Source organism: Corylus avellana, chromosome 10 (genome assembly GCF_965113065.1).
Source record: "Corylus avellana chromosome 10, dhCorAvel1.hap1.2, whole genome shotgun sequence".
NCBI classification, from domain to species: Eukaryota; Viridiplantae; Streptophyta; class Magnoliopsida; order Fagales; family Betulaceae; genus Corylus; species Corylus avellana.
In genome coordinates, this window is record NC_142499.1 from 23,051,034 (window position 1) to 23,069,147 (window position 18,114).

The following is an 18,114-nucleotide window of genomic DNA, read 5'->3' on the forward strand; positions in this document are numbered from 1 at the left end:
TCCCTAGGATACCCACAGGCAGCGAAGCCTCTCCACCATGTAGAGTCTCCGCCTGTTTTATTTTTTAATCTAATATAAAGGAATTATAGTCAACTCACGCGACCTATTTTTGGTCTGATTTAATGGAAAGAGCTAAGCAAATGAGGCGAATAATATAGGGAGGACATTTTAAGCACTTTCTTAACAACAGCTCTTATAAACATTGCTACTTCCCAACATTATCAAGAGAAGGGGACAGAAATAAGAAAAAAATTTCAACTTGCTACTAATGAATTTAAGATTTGACAAAATACAATGGAAGATTTGGCATGGCAACAGCTTGCTGCAGTTCTAGAAGAGAATGTTAAGGTAGAGTACAATCCATCCAGCCATTGAGATGACAGCAAATATATGCACCCAGAACAGGACAGCAGCTGCTTCCCTTCCACAGCCTCTTAAATTGGCAACAGCACCTACAGACAAGGGATAGTTTAATCAGATTTTCATTTTCGTCTTGTTGATCAAAGATGAAATATTATAAGTAAATGAAAATGCAATTAAAACTTATCACAGTTTTAGTTCCAATCCCTATTTGATCAATTTTTAGTAGCAAGAGCAAACGAGAAATATCAATTGTGTTCATTTCCAGCCTCCTGCAAATGTTTGGATTCAAATATATTCTGTCCAAGTTTTGTGCTTTTCCTCAAAAATTTGTTAAGGGGTGTGTCTAGAAATGAGAATTGGGTTTTACCAGCAAGGACGGATGTTGGCATTGAATGCTGAAGAAGTAGGACAAATCGGAACATCTTATCACCGGCAGGGAGGAAACCAAGCTTATCGGCCAACATGACAATGCCAAGCCCTACAGGAGGCACCAAAACTAACCGCGCAAAAATAATAGATGCAGTTGTCCGTAGGCCAAGTTTTGAACTTCCAGGTCCTGCAATGAACACATTTACACACAGGTCATGCCTTTCGTCTCTAATTGGAAGCATGTGTGGCCAAGAGACTGATGTTTATAAACAAAACAGTTTAAGGCCAAGGAGCAGTATATCCATTCTCCAAATCCAGAATGAAATATGATCACTACGAAGTCGACTCACCATCAACAAGATTGCCTCCTAAAGCCAACAGAATGCATGGAATCATGGCCTCCCTGATAATCATAAGAATTTTTAGCAATAAAATAAAAAGAGATCCAAAAACCACAAAATAAATTAACAGATAAATGACAAAAGCCTTTTAATTTGACAAAGATTTGAAATTTTATTTGTAAATTTTATGCTATTTGGCATGGTAAAATTTTCACCATGTTCCGTACAAAAAGTTTATTTAAGATATCTGGATTTTAAATTGAAGGAAAGTGGTTAATATTCTCCAAGGATAGACAATTATTCCAGAAATTCAAATCCCTAATAACAGAACCAATAAATAGCTTCCAAAAATTAAATGAGGTATTTAAAAGATGAGATATAAAAACTTGTCGAGCATACCCAAGAATAATGCAGCTGTCAGTGAAGAAGTAAAAAGGAGCATCCGTCGTAAAGATCAATCGCTTAAAAAATGGTACTGCACCGAGGAGCATAGCTAGGATCTGCATCAAACATGTTCATACCAATTAGATGGAGAGTGGTAGGATTTTTTTTTTTTTTCCTCCCTAAATAAAGAAAGAAGAAAACTATTTCAAAAGCATCTTCACCCTGCCACTAAAGCTCTCGCACAACTCAGAGACTCGGCCAGTTTAACAGCAAAATGTTGAGTTGACTCCCTAGGCAGAGCCCGGAACGTAGTCGACAGGGAAAAAACAGATCAACAAATAGTCATACCTTGATCTTCCTCTAAAGCAACTCTACTACATATTTTGTAATAATATCTATCAACTGATAAGTTGAGACGTGATTCCAGAGGAAGTACAAAGTATCAATATTTCTAGTTGCTCTAAAAACCCATAGGCTCTATTGGACTAAATTTTGTGGATACTGAAAAATGTTATTGCATTATTAATTCATCTGGCAGAAAGATTTAGATTAAAGGCGCAAACAGCTAACTGAAGTTTGACTAAATCCAAATTACATAAAGGTTGGTAATAAATGTCGTGTTCTGGATAGATCATTTCTGCACAAAGTGAAATGACAAACTTAAAGAAAAATCTAAGAAGATACACTGGTGGAAGAAGGGTTCCTTTTTTTTTGGGGGGGGGGGGGGGGGGGGGAGTTGGTGTTGTGAAGACTTTAACTAAAATACTCTGCTCATGAATAAAGTGGGTTGTCAAAAGTGCTTTTTGGTTGCATAGATAGACTATAATTATTTTTTCACGCACTAAATAGTCAATTAAAAAATCATCAATCAACAATACATATTGGATGGGACTGATCACATGGTTGGATTCTTTAATTAGATCAGGTCTACTTCCAATCAGCTTGATCTTGCTTTCAAACGATTCATTGTTTTTTAGATAATCTTATGGCGTGCAATGGCGTTTTCTTCAACATTACAATTACAAAATAGAAACAGCTCAAATTAAAAATTGTTTAAATGTAACTCAAATATGTAGGATTTCCTCACCCTACTGAAATGTAAAATTAACCAGACAAAGTTTAATAAGTAAAAACTTACAGAAGCAATGATAGGGGGCTGAAGTATTTGCTTGAGCTTCAACTTCTCATATAGAAAAACAAAGAAAACTTTCATCTGCATAAAAAATCATGACATGCAACTTTCAGCCTACCAAAGGAAATATATTCAATAAGAAAAAGATCACAAGCTTTCTGATTTTAGAAACTACAAAATCACAGATTCTAATAGTTGGATGATGGATGTAATGTGATCTTCACGACACCAGAACAGTTGCAATGTTAGGTAATGTTATGTTCATGTTCCCATCATCTTTTCACTATCGTAACTAGCAAAGAGACAAAATCTTCCAACGGACTTATACTCAGTTGCATGTAATGCGGATCAAGATGTCTCTAGAGAGGATGATCGTGATCATCATCCAGCTCATAAATAAACTACATAAAATTCTCGTTGGTACAAAAGATAGGAGGTTAACTACTATCCTTTTAAAGTTGATTTTTTAGTTAGTACCTATCTATGAAAAACAAATATAAACTTCAAAGAATTACTGCTTGCCTATTGGATTAGATCATCTATAGACAGATGATTCTATGGTTTACATCAGCTGAGAGATGTTAATTTATTTGTCCAAGTTGTCACTTTGTCAACCATAGATACATGAAAGAAGAAGCTTTAGATACGAGGGTAGACAACTTTTGGGAGACATAATTTCCCCTATATAAATTAGTTGTTTCCCTATTCATAAAAAATAAATAAGTAAATTAGTTGTTTCCCTGGCAAATGGAGACACTTCTCAACATTGAAATTTGTCTCACCATTCCTTTTTCTGAAGCATTTAAATTTGTTGATGCAGCCTCCTCTTGTGTAAGCAGTGGAAGCTGTTCGGATGTGCCATCCTTCAGATTGCTCTTGATGGGAAGACTTACATCCTCAATGTCAAATGAACCTTCCAGGGGAGGTGCCAGCATATGAAACACATATGTGTATAAGATGATGGCACCGACCTATGTACATCACTTACACAAGCTATCTTTAGAATTTATTAATGGTGAAACTCATTGAAAACTAAAGATTTAGATCAAAACCTACCCATTGCCCAAACGAAATATAGGCAGTTCCATCTGTGCTACATGTTTCTGAGTCACCAAAGGGATTAGATTTGTCTCTGCAAAGAGCCGCAATCAAGACAAGTGGTACGTTCCCAATATTCCCTGTATCCAATGTCGACAGACATAATTCAAGATAAATCATTATGCATAAAGCACAAAGCCAAAGTTGACAGAGTGGTTATACAGATAAAAGAGTCCAATCCATCAAGTGTAGATGGAATATGTTGCAAAATATTAATGATAATCTATTCAAGGTAGATAATAGGCATGTATCCACAGTAAAAATGGTGAAGAATATGAATTCTCCAGCTTTGCATGAGAATATTAACTACAAGGTTCCAATTTCAACGCAAAGTAACAGTGATGTTGTCAGTGTCTTTTTTTTTACAAGGAAATCCAACAACCTGCCGATGCAGAGACACATCAATTAATAGCATACAAATTTGTGGATCATCTCTCTCTCTCTCTCTCTCTCATATCTACTTTCATTATTCATTCTAGAATATCTTTCTTCTCTTGCAATACAAACTTCTTGTTTCATGACTCACTGTCAAACTGGACGGGCTCATCCTTAATATACACATAAGTATCCAGTAACTTTAATAATCATATATGTTTCTCAACTCATCATTCTTAACACCCTTTTACAGCCAATCTTCGGATTCAAACTAAATTGGAATGTCAAGTTCGAAAGTATCAATGAACTTTGAATAATAAAAGCATGTAGAAAATGTGATTTGTCTAGTTGAACGTTATTTCCAGATGAAGTGGCTTACCAACTCCAATCTGTATGATTGTAAACTTGAAAAAAGGGTATGGTGGACGGACTAGGGATGCAACAATGAAACCTATTAATGAGCCTGACATGGTACCCAGAATAACATTCATAGGAATAAACCACCTGCAAAAGGATAAATGGTATTTAATCAACAAAACTTTGCTGTGCTTAATTTGGCAATTAAAGATAGAAATATAAGGATGAGAGATATGTAATTATTACCACTCAAGCATTTTCTCTATGGTGACAGCCTGACCGAGCTGAGAGAATATCAAACACGGAAGTAATAGTGAAAAGACCAACTGCATGACATAGCGGAATAATCAGTATCTATCCCTCTAATTGCCCCATAAAAGAATCACTTAAAAATGAGCGTAGATTTGATAAGCATCAGAGCATTCCACATAATTCCCACTTTTTTTATTTTTTATTTTATAATTATTTCTCAAGAAAGGAAAGTAGTAAATATAAGTTGCAGTGTTGTTCACATATATTTGCGAAGTCAATAAATATTAGCGGTAATGCAGCTTACAAAAAATATATGAAATAGAGTTTAAATAAAAGCAAGTATTAATTTTGTTCCAAAAAAAAAAAAAGAAAAGGCAAGCATTAATATCAAAGCATTAGAAGTAAAGGGAATTGGGATAGCAATCCCTGGCATACATACCCCATTTAAAAGTTTCCTTCCATTAGCGGGCAAAATGTTGACATACTTGGAAGCCATGAGAAATCCCAGGAAGCACATCGTGAAGACCTTTGCGATGGGCAAAACCGCGATTTTGATGGTCCCTAACAACGACTGTCCTCCCGCCGCCTGGTTCACCATGTCCACCGCCGTTAATAATCTTTCCATGATGCCGTCGTCTCCCAACTACTAACAAATCGGACGCTCCTCCGCAGCACATTCACCGGACCCAATTAGCCACTTTATTACTAGTTTATTAATCAATTAATTACAACTCGGAGCTCAATTACCGGATTTATCCGGTATTGGGGAAAAAAACAAAAAGAAAAAAGAAAAAGCCTCTTGGGTTTTCAGGTACCCGCCCGAGAGAATCTCTTCTTTCTGTTACAAATTACAATGCAATTATTCATCCAAAAAATAAATTGAGTCGACGAACAAAAATAGAAGTCTAAGAGTATTACAGGAGCAGAAAAGAATCCAAAATAACCACAATTCAGGGGAATAGATGTCTCCGAGAATTCGAAATATACAAGGCGATTGCCGAAAATGTGAAAGAAACCCCCTAGAAAGACGGAAAAGGGAAGAAAGGTACCTTGCGAATGTGAATGGGGTTAGCCTCGGACACGCTTTGTTCACGCAATAAGAATCAGATGTACTCTCTCCCCCCTTCCGTTTGCTCCTCTGTCTATATGCGCTTGCTTAGGCTCTTCAATTGAGACTTTAGACGCTACCTTCCAATCAATGTTTTGATTTTACGACAATAGTCGCGCTCGAAATCGTCCGCTATATAGGTGGGGGGGTAAACTTCTCCGCCTTTTTTCCCCCGTAATATCCAATTTACCCTTGGGACTGCAACTCCGTACCAACGGAAATTTCCTCCTTTGTCGCTCTCTCGGCCTATTCTGTGCTTCACCTGGAATGTCTTTCCCCACTCCCATAACGAAACAAAAGGTTGTGCGGATTTGCTGCGTCCCACGTGTATTTTGCTTTTGCTTTTTATCCGTCGATTCAAAACGGTGAAGTTTAGATATGCCACGACTCTTAACCGCCCCTCTTGGAAAAGACTATAAACGGTCCTTTCTCTCCTATACGAAATATTACAATTTTTCAAAAGTTAGTTAACATTTGATGAGTTAATGAGTTAATGAACTATTTTTTTTTTAAAAAAAAAAAAGGAAAATGCTAGAAATACTAAATCTTTTAATAAAAAGAGTCTTATTAAATTGATCTGTAACTTATTTATTGAAGATAAACAAAACAATTAATTAAAAAAAATGTAACACATAGTATTTGAGAACCAATATTTAAATAAAATATTTGAGAAGTATAGCGTTTCTCTTCTCCGATATGGAACTAACATGTAAAATATTGATTTCTCCTATATATGTTAAAATGTTGATTTCTGGAATAGGGGTGAAATTAGGCCTAACATTTTTTACTTTACATGGCTATAAACTTGACATTAATTCAATATAAAATTATAGAATTATGATTGATAGGTTTAACCTGTTTAATTAAATAGGTTAAATTATAACTGACCTATAGTATTATATCCGTGTCTCAAAATAAGCATAATTCGACATGCAACATTTATGCTTAACAATTTTTAACACTACCCACAAATCAAACACAAAACTAATGAGTTAAGATAGAAGAATTTAACCCGTTTAATACACGTATATAATTTTATATTAATACCTCGATATTATTCGAACTCGACATGTAAATACAAATTACCACCCTTAGATGAAATATGGACTAGTAAATTCAAAATTTGGACCACCCTATTTTACTCTCACCCCTTTACTCCTTTAATTATATGGTAGTGACGTTAGCCCTTCAAAAAAGTTTGTCTAACATCTTCTATGGGTGGTCTTTGAGAGTAAAAATAAAACTATCCCCAACGTCAAATATGAGGGAATCACCTAAATTATTAGATGGCCTCAATCACTCCGTGCCGTGATTGAGGGGATTAGATCCTTGAAATAAATATAGATGACATAGATCTAAAATTTTAAAAACTGAAACTCTCTTAAAAATTCAATGGATCCATATCCTAATTGAGGAGGGTGGTGACGGGCAAGAGATGGGAGAATAAATAATATTTTAATTGAACTGAAAGTAATTAAATTAAGGGTCTATAACATTATTATTTTGATTTGCAAAATTGAGTCAACAGGAAATGTGGTGGAGAGTGAGAAGTTATATTTTTTTGAAACTATTATTGAGTGGATCGAGAAGGATCTAGGGTGAGAAGAGTAGAAGCATATCAACTACCATTCGGTCACAACCGAACCGACTGAGGTTTGAAAGGCAGTTGGACTGTAAGGTGGGGTGAGGATTGAAAACCTAACTACTGTAGCTGGCGTCACCGTTTCCCTTACCCAATGGCCAATGGCGTTGGTGTTTCTTGTCGGTGGCATTGGCACCCAGTGTTCAGAATTGTTGTACAGACCAATTACCATTTCTCTTGTTTTTGTGGAAAAATATAACCAATATTCAACCTAACCCCATCCTTGATAATTTAAGAATCTTGTTTGTTATTTTTCAAATAAAGTAGCTAGGTTTCTTCCCTTTGCCAAATACTAACAAATTAACCAATATCCCACATGGCCACATGCAATAGACGTGGTCAAGTTCTATATTTCTACGATATTCGAACTTCCGAGAATCATATACATATATAGTAACAATATACTTCTCCTTTATTTAATCAATAATCATAATTTAAATAATATAAATGATCCTCCTGAAGTGTCTAGGCATGGGTATCGGCTGCTGCTGGGGGAGGGAGGCGGTGGCCCAAATGTGGAAGGATTAATCTTGTGTTTTGCAAACATATATGTTTCTTGCATTTTTCTTGGATTGCTGATATGTCAAAATGTGAGTGGTAGGCATAAGGGTTTTCTGCCACGACCGTATAAAAGCAAAACTCTCGGTTTAATAATCTCATGATTTATGATTACATCAATAAATATAATATATATTAGAAGTGTAGTTTATATATATATATATATATATCATTTTTTGAGATTTTGCTTTCAATATTTTGTTTAGATAAAAAAAAAAAAAAAATGTTAGAAAGTAAATAGATAAAACTATTAATATCATCAATTTGAATTTTCAGAGTTTAGATGAAAATATTTAGAAGGAAAGAAATCATAATATTATTTAGTAATTATAAAAAAACGAGAAAGAATGGTGACAATAATCACGACATTAGTGCTGGTGATGGCAATAACATTAGTAGTAGTGATGGTGACAACAATAACAATCATAAATGGTAACCTTGAGAGATGATGGTGATAGTGGTTGACTAATGACTATTGTTGTGTGAATCATAATAAATACATGAATTCAAATTTGGTATAATACGTATACTGAGACGAATTCGATCTTCATGTGGTTTTAATATTTACAAATTTTAAATTCAAAATTCTATTTTAAATAAATATTTTGTTAATTTGATTTTTTTTAAAAAAAAAAAAGAAAAGAAAAAGATATTGGCTTTGAGGCTTCGGATAACTAATAAAACTTATCCATTTCGCGACCGCTCTAGTGAATCATTTTGAAGAAAGTCTTTCTTGGGGACGAATGCTTGGTTGCTAGAGAAACACGTCTACGTTTGTCTCAAACCAAGTATTGATTGGGGTTGTCAATTTGTCTTTCTATCCTACTTTTCGGTCGTGTTGTATAATTCTTTAATTTGTTAATTTTGTGTTTTATTTATATACATTATGTTAAAAATTAATAATTTTTATGTTGAGTTTAAATCGTGTCAAAATATAAGAATAAATTTATTATTTATTTTATTTAATTAAAATCATTTGACTCTTAATTTTTATTTATTTTTTTACATGTTCACACAAGGAAAAGAGGAGGAAAACTTCGAACTAGTAACATTTACTTCATGAGGCGTAGTTCACAGTTAATTAAGTTACTTTTTGATAATTAAATATGTTTAAATATGTTAATTTTGTGTTGAATTAATAAGGGAATAGCTTAATATTGGCACTTGATGGCAACCGTATGGGCAAAGTAAATGAAGGGAGATGCTTTACGCAATGGAGGAATATCGTTTTCAGTTTGAAGTCCTTAAGGCCAACTGTCGTGTATACAATAAATGTATACATAACTTTGCTTACCTTGGTGCCTTAGTTGTTTCTCAAAAAAGTGATGTTCGCTTTAGTTGTTTTTCTTTTAAGTTTTAATAATGTGACCGCCTTTATTTATTTCTTATTTATAGATTGAACATTTGATTCGGTGGTAGTCAATAAAAGCCAGGAAGGCAGCAATAATATAATATGGTATGATATGTAATAATAACATACAGCCTTTTTCCTCTTGGCATTCACTTGGCCCACATCTGATGCCAAAAATACAGCCAAAATGCTTCTTCACGCATTAAGCTTACTTTATCACACACGGTAGAAAAGTTTAGGACATAATTTTCTACCAATTTTGGTTTTTGAATTGCTAGTAATTCTATGAGAGAATGTTTATGAGGCTCACTTATCTTAACAAATTTCGAATAGCCGATGCTAAGATAAGTGAACTTTATAAATATTTTTTCACTTTTATTCTCTGAATTAGTAAGTTGTGATCCAAAACGAAGAGCATGATCAGCTCTCTTTCACGACAATAAATATGAGAGAATTTTTATATGCTTACTCAGTATGCATTTGTTGTTTAATTCTAGATATAAATTTAGAGAAAAATTTTTTTAACTTACTATAATAAATGTAAATTATCATATAACATATTTAAATTTCTAAAAAATTAATGTTTGAGTTCATAACTAATAAATGACTACTAAAAATGTAAGAAAAAAAAAAAAAAAAAAAAAACATGTGTCTCATGTGTGTTAGAGGACATTTAGCATTTATTAAAGTGAGTTTGAAATTAATTTATGTCCTATCATCTTCTACCGTATAATTCAAAAATATTATAAAACATGACAAAAAATGAGGAGGGGGAAGAGACAGGTGGTGAGGGGGGGAAAAAGTGTCACTGTAGATCTCACCAGAGGCAGAGGTGGGGGATTTATGCGTGGTGGTCGTACTCGTAAATCGTAAAGCAATAGGGTCCGGATAGGGGTCAGATGCGCGCTCGTTATCCTACATAATCTAAGTATTTGGACGGGAGTGACGAGTGACGACGGTGACTGTGTGTGTGTCTGTGTATGGATAAACTAGATATAGATATAAAGGAATTGGGAAATGCGGTGATGGGGGAGTCCCCTGCTTTGTCTCTTTTCCCACCCAAAGCCAAAACACAATCGGAGTCACTGTTTGTACCGATCGAGACACGGGAAGCTTCCCTGCACCATTCTTCAGCTTCTTCACTTTGATTCGTTCGGGAAACCATGTTTTTCCCTATGTTCAGGGATTCTCTCTTATACCCCTTCCCACGTTCCTTCGTCGTTAACCGGCGCCACTTGCCTAGCCATTGCCAATTTCTGAGTGTTGTCATGTTGAGGTAACAGTAGAAGATTAATTAAATGGGTTAGATAATTTTCAATATAAATATGTAAATTTCGTATTTGGTTGTTGTCCGTCATGTAAAAAATTGACAACTTTAAATATTGCGTATTGGGTTCGAGTTGTATCAAAGCGTGAGTATAATATTACATATGTCAACTATAATTCAATCAATTTAATTAAATTAGTCAAACCCTCTAACCTTATTTGGTTGTGTTAAGTTGATGTTGAATTCACAATAATCTAAAAAAATAATAAATAAAAATTATTTAAGAGAGTCATTTCAGCATAGTAAAATGATTACAATTACTAGATAAAAAATGTGAAATATATCGTCACTCAATGTTACTCTGTATACACTCAAATATGCCCATCATGTAATTTACATCAATCACATCTTAACGGCCAAGAAACAAAAGCTGGCCGGGAATATCGGGATCATATGTTTTCCCTTTTTTCACAAAATCGCCGTGGTAGTAATGAGTGTGAAATCCATTTAGTGTGTGAAATAATCTTCATTATCGTGAATGTGAAGTAGATAATCAATAAGCAATAATAGATAGAGATTTGCTTGCGTACCATTCCTTACTTGATGGAGCGTTTCACTTTATTTTTACTTTACTTTTAATCATTACAATTTGTATTGTTCTGGGTTTAATCCACAATCTTTCATATGATTAGCTTCCGTTAAGAAAGATTTAGTGGTCAGCATCCTTCATCCCACATTGCTTTTTACCTTTCTTTCTTTTTTGCTCTCTTCCTCAAGGTGCTTTGCGGCGTTTTTATTTATTTATTTTTAATTTAAATTATTTTTATGGTTTTAGAAGGATTTTTGTGTTTGTGTTTTTGTTTTAAGAAGAAAAAAAAAACAAAATTTTTAACAAATGGACTTCATGTTGTTTTTATTTTTTTTTTGTTCCTCGTATCCCATGTTTCTTTTTGGTTGCATTTTCCAAGCTTGAGTTCTCATGTTTATATTCCAAAGCAAATGGGAGATATTTAGAAATTTGGACAATTAATATGAAAAATTCTATATGAGATTTATCTTAAGAGGAAGGGTAGCAAAAGAACAGGAACCACACGGCCCACAACCCACTTGATATGGTTTGCCAAATCGAGTTTGGAAGTGAACTTAAGGGATGACCCAAGCCGGACCCGCCTATCATTATATTGGGCCTCGCATCAGCAAAGTAGAGTTGGGATATTGAGCCAAGATGGTAATAATCGTAATATATAGATATTCAAGAGAGTCGAGAGAGACTTGATGAATACAAAACACGGGCAAAACTCCCTACAATCTACAGACATCAGCTCTCAAACCAAAGCGCAGGACAAGTTCAAAGACAAAAATGGGACTTTTGGGCAAATGATGTTTTACAGTGGGCAATGGCGGCCTCAATGGAGTTTTCTCCTGTGTGAAGTTTGATCCCGCTTGGAAAAGTACCTCTGTGAACTGGGGAGGACTCGATAGAGGTTGGGCAGCTTCTCGTCTGTCTATATTTGCGACCAATTCCCATGCTCATGCTCACAGCTTCTAGAACACCTCTTATAGGATCCAAATTTATCTCCACCACTCTGGAATATCTCTCACCACCACCTCTCAAAGAATTTTTGATGTCTCTGTTTCCCTGATTGCTCCTCTGATCTATCCATTTGTCGAAAGGCTTAATCAGTCTCTGAGAATACTGAATAATCTCTTTAGATCTTTTCTTCTTGTGTTGATCAGTAGTACGACCACTACTGTTTCCCTGAGAAGAAATAACTTGAAGGGGTTTCGCAAATGATGCTAGCAAGTTTCGGACTTTTATGGCTTGAAACTTTACAATGAACCACCTCGTGATACCACCATTCATTGCCATTGTATTTGTGCTCTTTGATGTTTTCCTTGTATTTTTTTTATGCAAACAAACAACACCCAATTTCGATAATCAATTGCATTCATTTATATATAGAAGCATAACAAAAATGAAAAAAAAAAATATACATATTATATATATATATATACCTGCTCCTTACAAGCTCCCACTGATTGATGTCTATGAATTTTTCCTCGCCAATCTCCGATGGCGCTCCGGCCAAACTACAGGCTGTTGAAGAAGAACAGCTGAAAGAGAAGGTTGACGACGACGACGATGGGGTCGTCGTGTCAGCCTCAAAGGCAGTAGGGTAATTCTGTTGGATTTTGGTGTCAGACGTCGAGAGTGAAATACGTAATTCGAATTCCCCAGAGTCATCTCCATCATCATCATCATTATCCAGCGCTATTTCGATGTATGATTCATCATCATCAACGGCACTTGCATAATCGTCATCCTCGGAGAAAACAGACGGAGCGGAGTTGAAATCGAAGCAGGTGAAGGAGAAACTGTCTTCGCGGTGTAGCTGATCATGATCATCTCGCGACGAATTGATGCGATTGCTGCCCATCACAATTAATTATAGCGAGGAAGGAATCAAGCATAAACGATTACTCCATACATGTATGTGATAATGTGAAGGTGATTTGTGAAGGTTTGGAGCAAGAAAGACTTTGGGTGGTCAACATTTATAAGTCATCAATTTGGACCGTCTACTCTAATTAAGATGGTTGAATAGTTTATTATTTATTGGTTGAAACCACGGGGCACTAACAGTGTCTGCACCCGAATAGTATGGAAATTTTTGTTGCCTTGTGCTCCGATCCCATTTATTCAAACTCCTTCCTCACAACTAGTACAACCTTACCAACTGAAAATGACGTACGAACCCACCATTTTAGTTTTCAAAATTGTTTTAGACTATTTCTTTTAATATAACTCTCGATCGGCCTTTCACAATTTATGAAAATGATCGAGATTTAAAATCAAGATTTTTTTTGTGCGAAGTTAAGTAAATAAATAAATATATAGATGCAATTAAGAGTAGTAAATTATATGGTTATTTAAAAGGTGAAAACAATTATCATTGATGGGGTCCTAGCTAGTATAAAATATAATATTTTTATTTAAAAAAAATCTTTATAAAGCCCTACCACCTTAGAGGTTGCCAAAAACCTCCCAACCCGTCTAAGTATTATATATGTGATAGTCTATATTTTAGTGACTGACTTTCTAAGTATATCTACATGTATTATCATATTAGTCTGTAAATGTGATAAATATTATGAAGATTGTTATGTACCTGATAGTCAATTTATTAGTGGGTGACATTATAAATATTATAGGAATTTTTAGTAAACATTGCAATTTCTCTAACGTACGTACAGCACTCGTACGTTTAGATATTTTATAAGAATGACTTTGGAATCGATTGGATTTTGTATTAATTTGTTTATTTTTGGTTGCCCGTAGAAAGATCAAAGATGGATGTGAAATATTAGAGTCAAAATTAATATATTGGCCGGCGAAGGAAACTAACAACTTCGGACGACTAGATATGCATGCATGGTTTGCACGTGAACTTTTGATCCTTTAAAAATTAAAATTGCCGGCCATCAATATTATTCTACTTTTCTAGAAGAGCACGTACGTGGTGATTTATATTTTAATAAATTAATTAAAGTATTTGGGAGTTATTTGATGTAGTTTTAAAATTAAAAAAAAATAAAAATAAAAAATTGGCCACTTTGAACTCCCTTTAATCGAGTATTAATGTTTATATATATAATAGTTCTAGAAAGAATGAGAATGTTGTCATAAACTAATGAGCCATCCTCTTGGGGCTGTTTGGCATTGGACAATTACTGTTTAGTGGCCTGTAATTATAGTAAAATTTGATTGATGTGAAGAAAAAAAAATGGTTGGTATGAAGAAGTAAGTGGTGATTTTTTTTGCTTAAATAGTAATAAAAAGTAATTGATGTGATTTAAAAGTAAGAATATTGGAAGTTGAATTTGAGATTAATTGTATGAGAACTATTTTTGAGCTATAGACAAACAGCCCCTATATATGACAAACAATGCTTAGAAAAGGGGAATTGATGCATGGTTGCATGGTAAGCAAAATTGGCAACTTCTATCTGCCATTTCATGCCAAGAGTGAATTGGAAAACTATTCTAATTAATTATAAATCAAATAAAATCCCTCGATTTGAGGGAGTTAGAAACGAAACCAGGAATCGTGTCTCCCATAATTATGCTCCATCAAGTTAGCTATCAATCAGGGCCTACACTTTCCATTTCTTCGAACTTAATCCCTAAAAGTGAGGAGTTTGTTTGGTGCCCTTAATTTCATAGCAACCAAACACAACTCCTACATACATGTAGCAACTCCTTAAAACTGGAGATGAGAATCGAAATGTTAGGGCCCATAACGTTGGACTACTCATTTTGAAATATTTTTGGGCCCACTCGTTTTTAATAGTGTTAATAAAAAAGAAAGTAAAAAAGCATTAGAAAAACATCTACTTATCACGAGTTAAAAGATACATATCACTTTTTTTTATTTTTTAAAATTGATTTGTATAAATTAGTCGTCTAATACTAATTACTAATTGATTCTCCGTCACCATATTCATATATCTTCTAGACATGTAGGACTTTTCAACTCTTCTTTGGAATAATTCGCGACGGCTTTTTCAACTTTATCCAGGGTCTAGAAAAGTTCTTAACGACCGATTGACTGACTGACTTTTGAAAACTAAAATGTTCATTTCATAAGCGATAAGCATTTGGATATTTCTTGGATATTTCTCACAGATCATATTGAAAAGCATTTGGATTTTTTTTTTTTTTTTTAAAAAAAAAAGTCTATTTTCCTTTTTATTTTTAAGCATCCACTGAAGGTGTAATTTAGATCGTTTAAATTATACGCATGTGAATATTGAGATCGCTTTGGTTCTCTTAATGGGCCGAATTAATTTATTGACCTTTTCTTGTTTATTACTTGGTTATTTGGTTATTGGACCGTTTTCTGGTTGTATCAGGCGGTTGTTTGAGTTTTTCACCCATTTTTTTTCTTGTTTCTTTGTAATTTCCTTCTTTGAATAGGAAATATATATATATATATATATTGATTTTATGTATAAGTTGAGCGCAAGATGGACCTATGAAAACAGAGTTGTATTATTTTGACATGAATCCACATCAATGAAGTTAACACCGAAACCAAATGCTAGCTAGAATGAAGCCTGAGCGTTAAAGATGATTAATCATGTATTGACGAATTAACTCCATTCTTAGAAAAAGGAGGAAAAGAGAAACACTAAAGAAGAAGATGATTAAATTATATATGAAACATTGCTAATAATTTAAGAGCTCCGCACCATAACGCTACGCATCATATCCTTGAATTCAACGAAGTCAACCCTCCCATCTCGGTTGCGGTCAACGGAGATGATCATCTTCTCAACTCTGTCAATCTCTTTCCCTTCAGAGAATCCCAGCTTCCCCAGCACCATTTGCAGCTCTTTGGCGGAGATGTACCCATCCCCGTCCTCGTCGAACACCTTGAACGCCTCCGAAAGATCTGATTCCTCCTGCGACAATTTGCTCTTTGTCTCCTCCTCATTACACGCATCACCCTCGCATCCGTACCCAAAGTAGGTGTCGTTTACGGACTGGTGCAGTAATATGAAGTCTTCGAATTGAAGCCCAATGTTTCCCTCTCGGATGAACGATTTGACGGTGGGGTCGAGGTCTGCCAGGTCGGTTTCCAAGCCAAGAAGGTTGAGGGCTCTGTTCAGTTCGTCGACGGTGATTATACCATCGCCGTTCTTGTCAAAGAGATCGAATATGCGGCGGAGGCGGAGGGTATTCAGGCTCTCGGAGCGGAGGCGGAAGGACGAGGCTTTCTTGCAGATTGTAGCAGGCCCTGTTTTTTCCATGGCTTCGGCCGTGGAACAGGGCATGCAGCAAGCAGGCAATGGGAGCGCAAAACCGAAAAGGGGATCGAGTTGGATGTTTGTCTAAGTAAAGTTAATAGCTTCTAATTCTATGTTATATGGGATGATCCGTGTTTGGCGGGCTTCCAGTTTGTTTGACCACAAGACTCATTCCCCTGCAGCCCTGTGTTTCATCTGCATCCACATGTTTCAATATTTATACGCTAATATTGCTGCATGCCTATTGCCTAATCACCATCTACTACTGGTCGTCTATTTGACAATTGAATTCCTAAAAGTTAAACTACCCTCAAGAATGGACCACCACCGCCTGTAAATTACGACTTCTACTTCAGCCACCGTGGTCAACTGCTTTCGATGGATCGCTGCAATTCTAATGATTCAAGCCATTAGTTAGAAATGAACGGTTACGATTAAACCACATTAAAATAATTAAATAATTAAAAATTAAACAAGTTAATGGATGGTTAAACCAATCCTCACCACATGGTTTGCCATTCTAAAGTTGTGATTGGGTTTGCCAATTACCATAAGGGGTATCCTATCACGACTTCAGGAACACCTCCTTTCTCTTTAAAGGTAATGGCCAACTACCTTAGGGTGTGACTAATCACATTGGCCATTGTCACGTTATGAGAGCGGTGGTTGGCCATCCGATAAGGTGGTCACATCAACTTCAAGAGTATTTGAGATGGTTGCACCACCCTTGATAACTTAAGTGGTGGTTTCGAGTTTTTCATAAGCCCTTAAGGGATGGTGGGATATCTGATGGAATGGCCAACCACCATCTTCAAAGAGTGAAAGGGCGGTCAACTATCTCTTTAGGTGGCTGACCACTTTATTTGACTACCAATTAATTTCTTTTGATTTTTAAAATTTCATTTTTGATGTGATTTATTCTAGCCGTTCATTTTAGGATCATTGATTGGAATTGAAATGGCAAGAAACCTCAATCCAAAGTGGTAAAGTAGAGTTATGAAATCAGCTCACGACTTGGGATGTATAATCAGCATGCTATTTTAATTCATTGTGCAACTCACCATCATCCTCTTAATTATCACTATTTTTCTATTTGCAACGTCAACTAAGTTAACATATTTAAGAAACTTTTTTTTTTTTTAATGAATAAGCAGTTAGAAGTCTTGTATGCAGCGTTAAATAAGCAGTTACATATAACCTTCTATACCTATAATCAGCATGCTATTTTAATTCATTGTGCAACTCACCATCATCCTCTTAGTTATCACTCCTTTTCTCTTTGCAACTCACCATAAATGATTTTTATGATTGGGTTTAATTTGAGGTATACTTATTATAAAATAAGGAATTTGCGAAATATGAAATTATTAGATATTTCAAAAGAAAAAAAAAAAAAACAAAAAACAAAAAGAAAGAAAGAAGGAAGATGCTAATAATCATGGTAGCCAGAAGGTCTAGATTGAGTTATATTATTATTATTAGAGAATTGTTAATGATGTATGGGAGATGGATGAGAGATATACATATAGAAGGTCTTTATTACTATTTATTGATTTTTGGGATAATCGAAACACTCCGATACTTAAGTCAATAGAATATTTAATAGAATAATTGAATAAAGAGATTTTGAAACAAAAAATCATACCTTGCTTTTTGAGATGTATATTTTTATAAAGAGAAGCTCTTAAGTCCTAAACATAATTTTTT

The 18,114-nt window shown here is 34.8% G+C and overlaps 3 protein-coding genes across 3 annotated transcripts; all 3 read right to left on the bottom strand.

The window, feature by feature from the left end:
* Window positions 1-155: 155 nt before the first annotated feature.
* Window positions 156-6,043, bottom strand: LOC132161815 (Auxin efflux carrier family protein). The gene is made up of 11 exons (XM_059572010.2): window positions 5,721-6,043; window positions 5,111-5,509; window positions 4,666-4,745; window positions 4,442-4,566; window positions 3,646-3,767; window positions 3,372-3,560; window positions 2,596-2,670; window positions 1,473-1,573; window positions 1,083-1,135; window positions 731-919; window positions 156-452 (listed from the first exon to the last, which is right to left on the bottom strand). Exons 2-11 carry the CDS (start codon window positions 5,294-5,296, stop codon window positions 331-333), a joined length of 1,242 nt encoding a protein of 413 aa, XP_059427993.2. The 5' UTR covers window positions 5,297-5,509; window positions 5,721-6,043; the 3' UTR covers window positions 156-330.
* A 5,780-nt stretch (window positions 6,044-11,823) lies between these two features.
* LOC132162014 (uncharacterized) lies at window positions 11,824-13,129 on the bottom strand. Its single transcript, XM_059572260.2, has 2 exons — window positions 12,614-13,129; window positions 11,824-12,492 (listed from the first exon to the last, which is right to left on the bottom strand). The coding sequence occupies exons 1-2, from the start codon at window positions 13,033-13,035 to the stop codon at window positions 11,946-11,948; spliced, it is 969 nt and encodes a 322-aa protein (XP_059428243.2). The 5' UTR covers window positions 13,036-13,129; the 3' UTR covers window positions 11,824-11,945.
* Window positions 13,130-15,649: 2,520 nt separating this feature from the next.
* Window positions 15,650-16,576, bottom strand: CML42 (calmodulin like 42). Its single transcript, XM_059571983.2, has one exon. The coding sequence runs from the start codon at window positions 16,432-16,434 to the stop codon at window positions 15,835-15,837; it is 600 nt and encodes a 199-aa protein (XP_059427966.1). The 5' UTR covers window positions 16,435-16,576; the 3' UTR covers window positions 15,650-15,834.
* Between the last annotated feature and the right edge of the window lie 1,538 nt (window positions 16,577-18,114).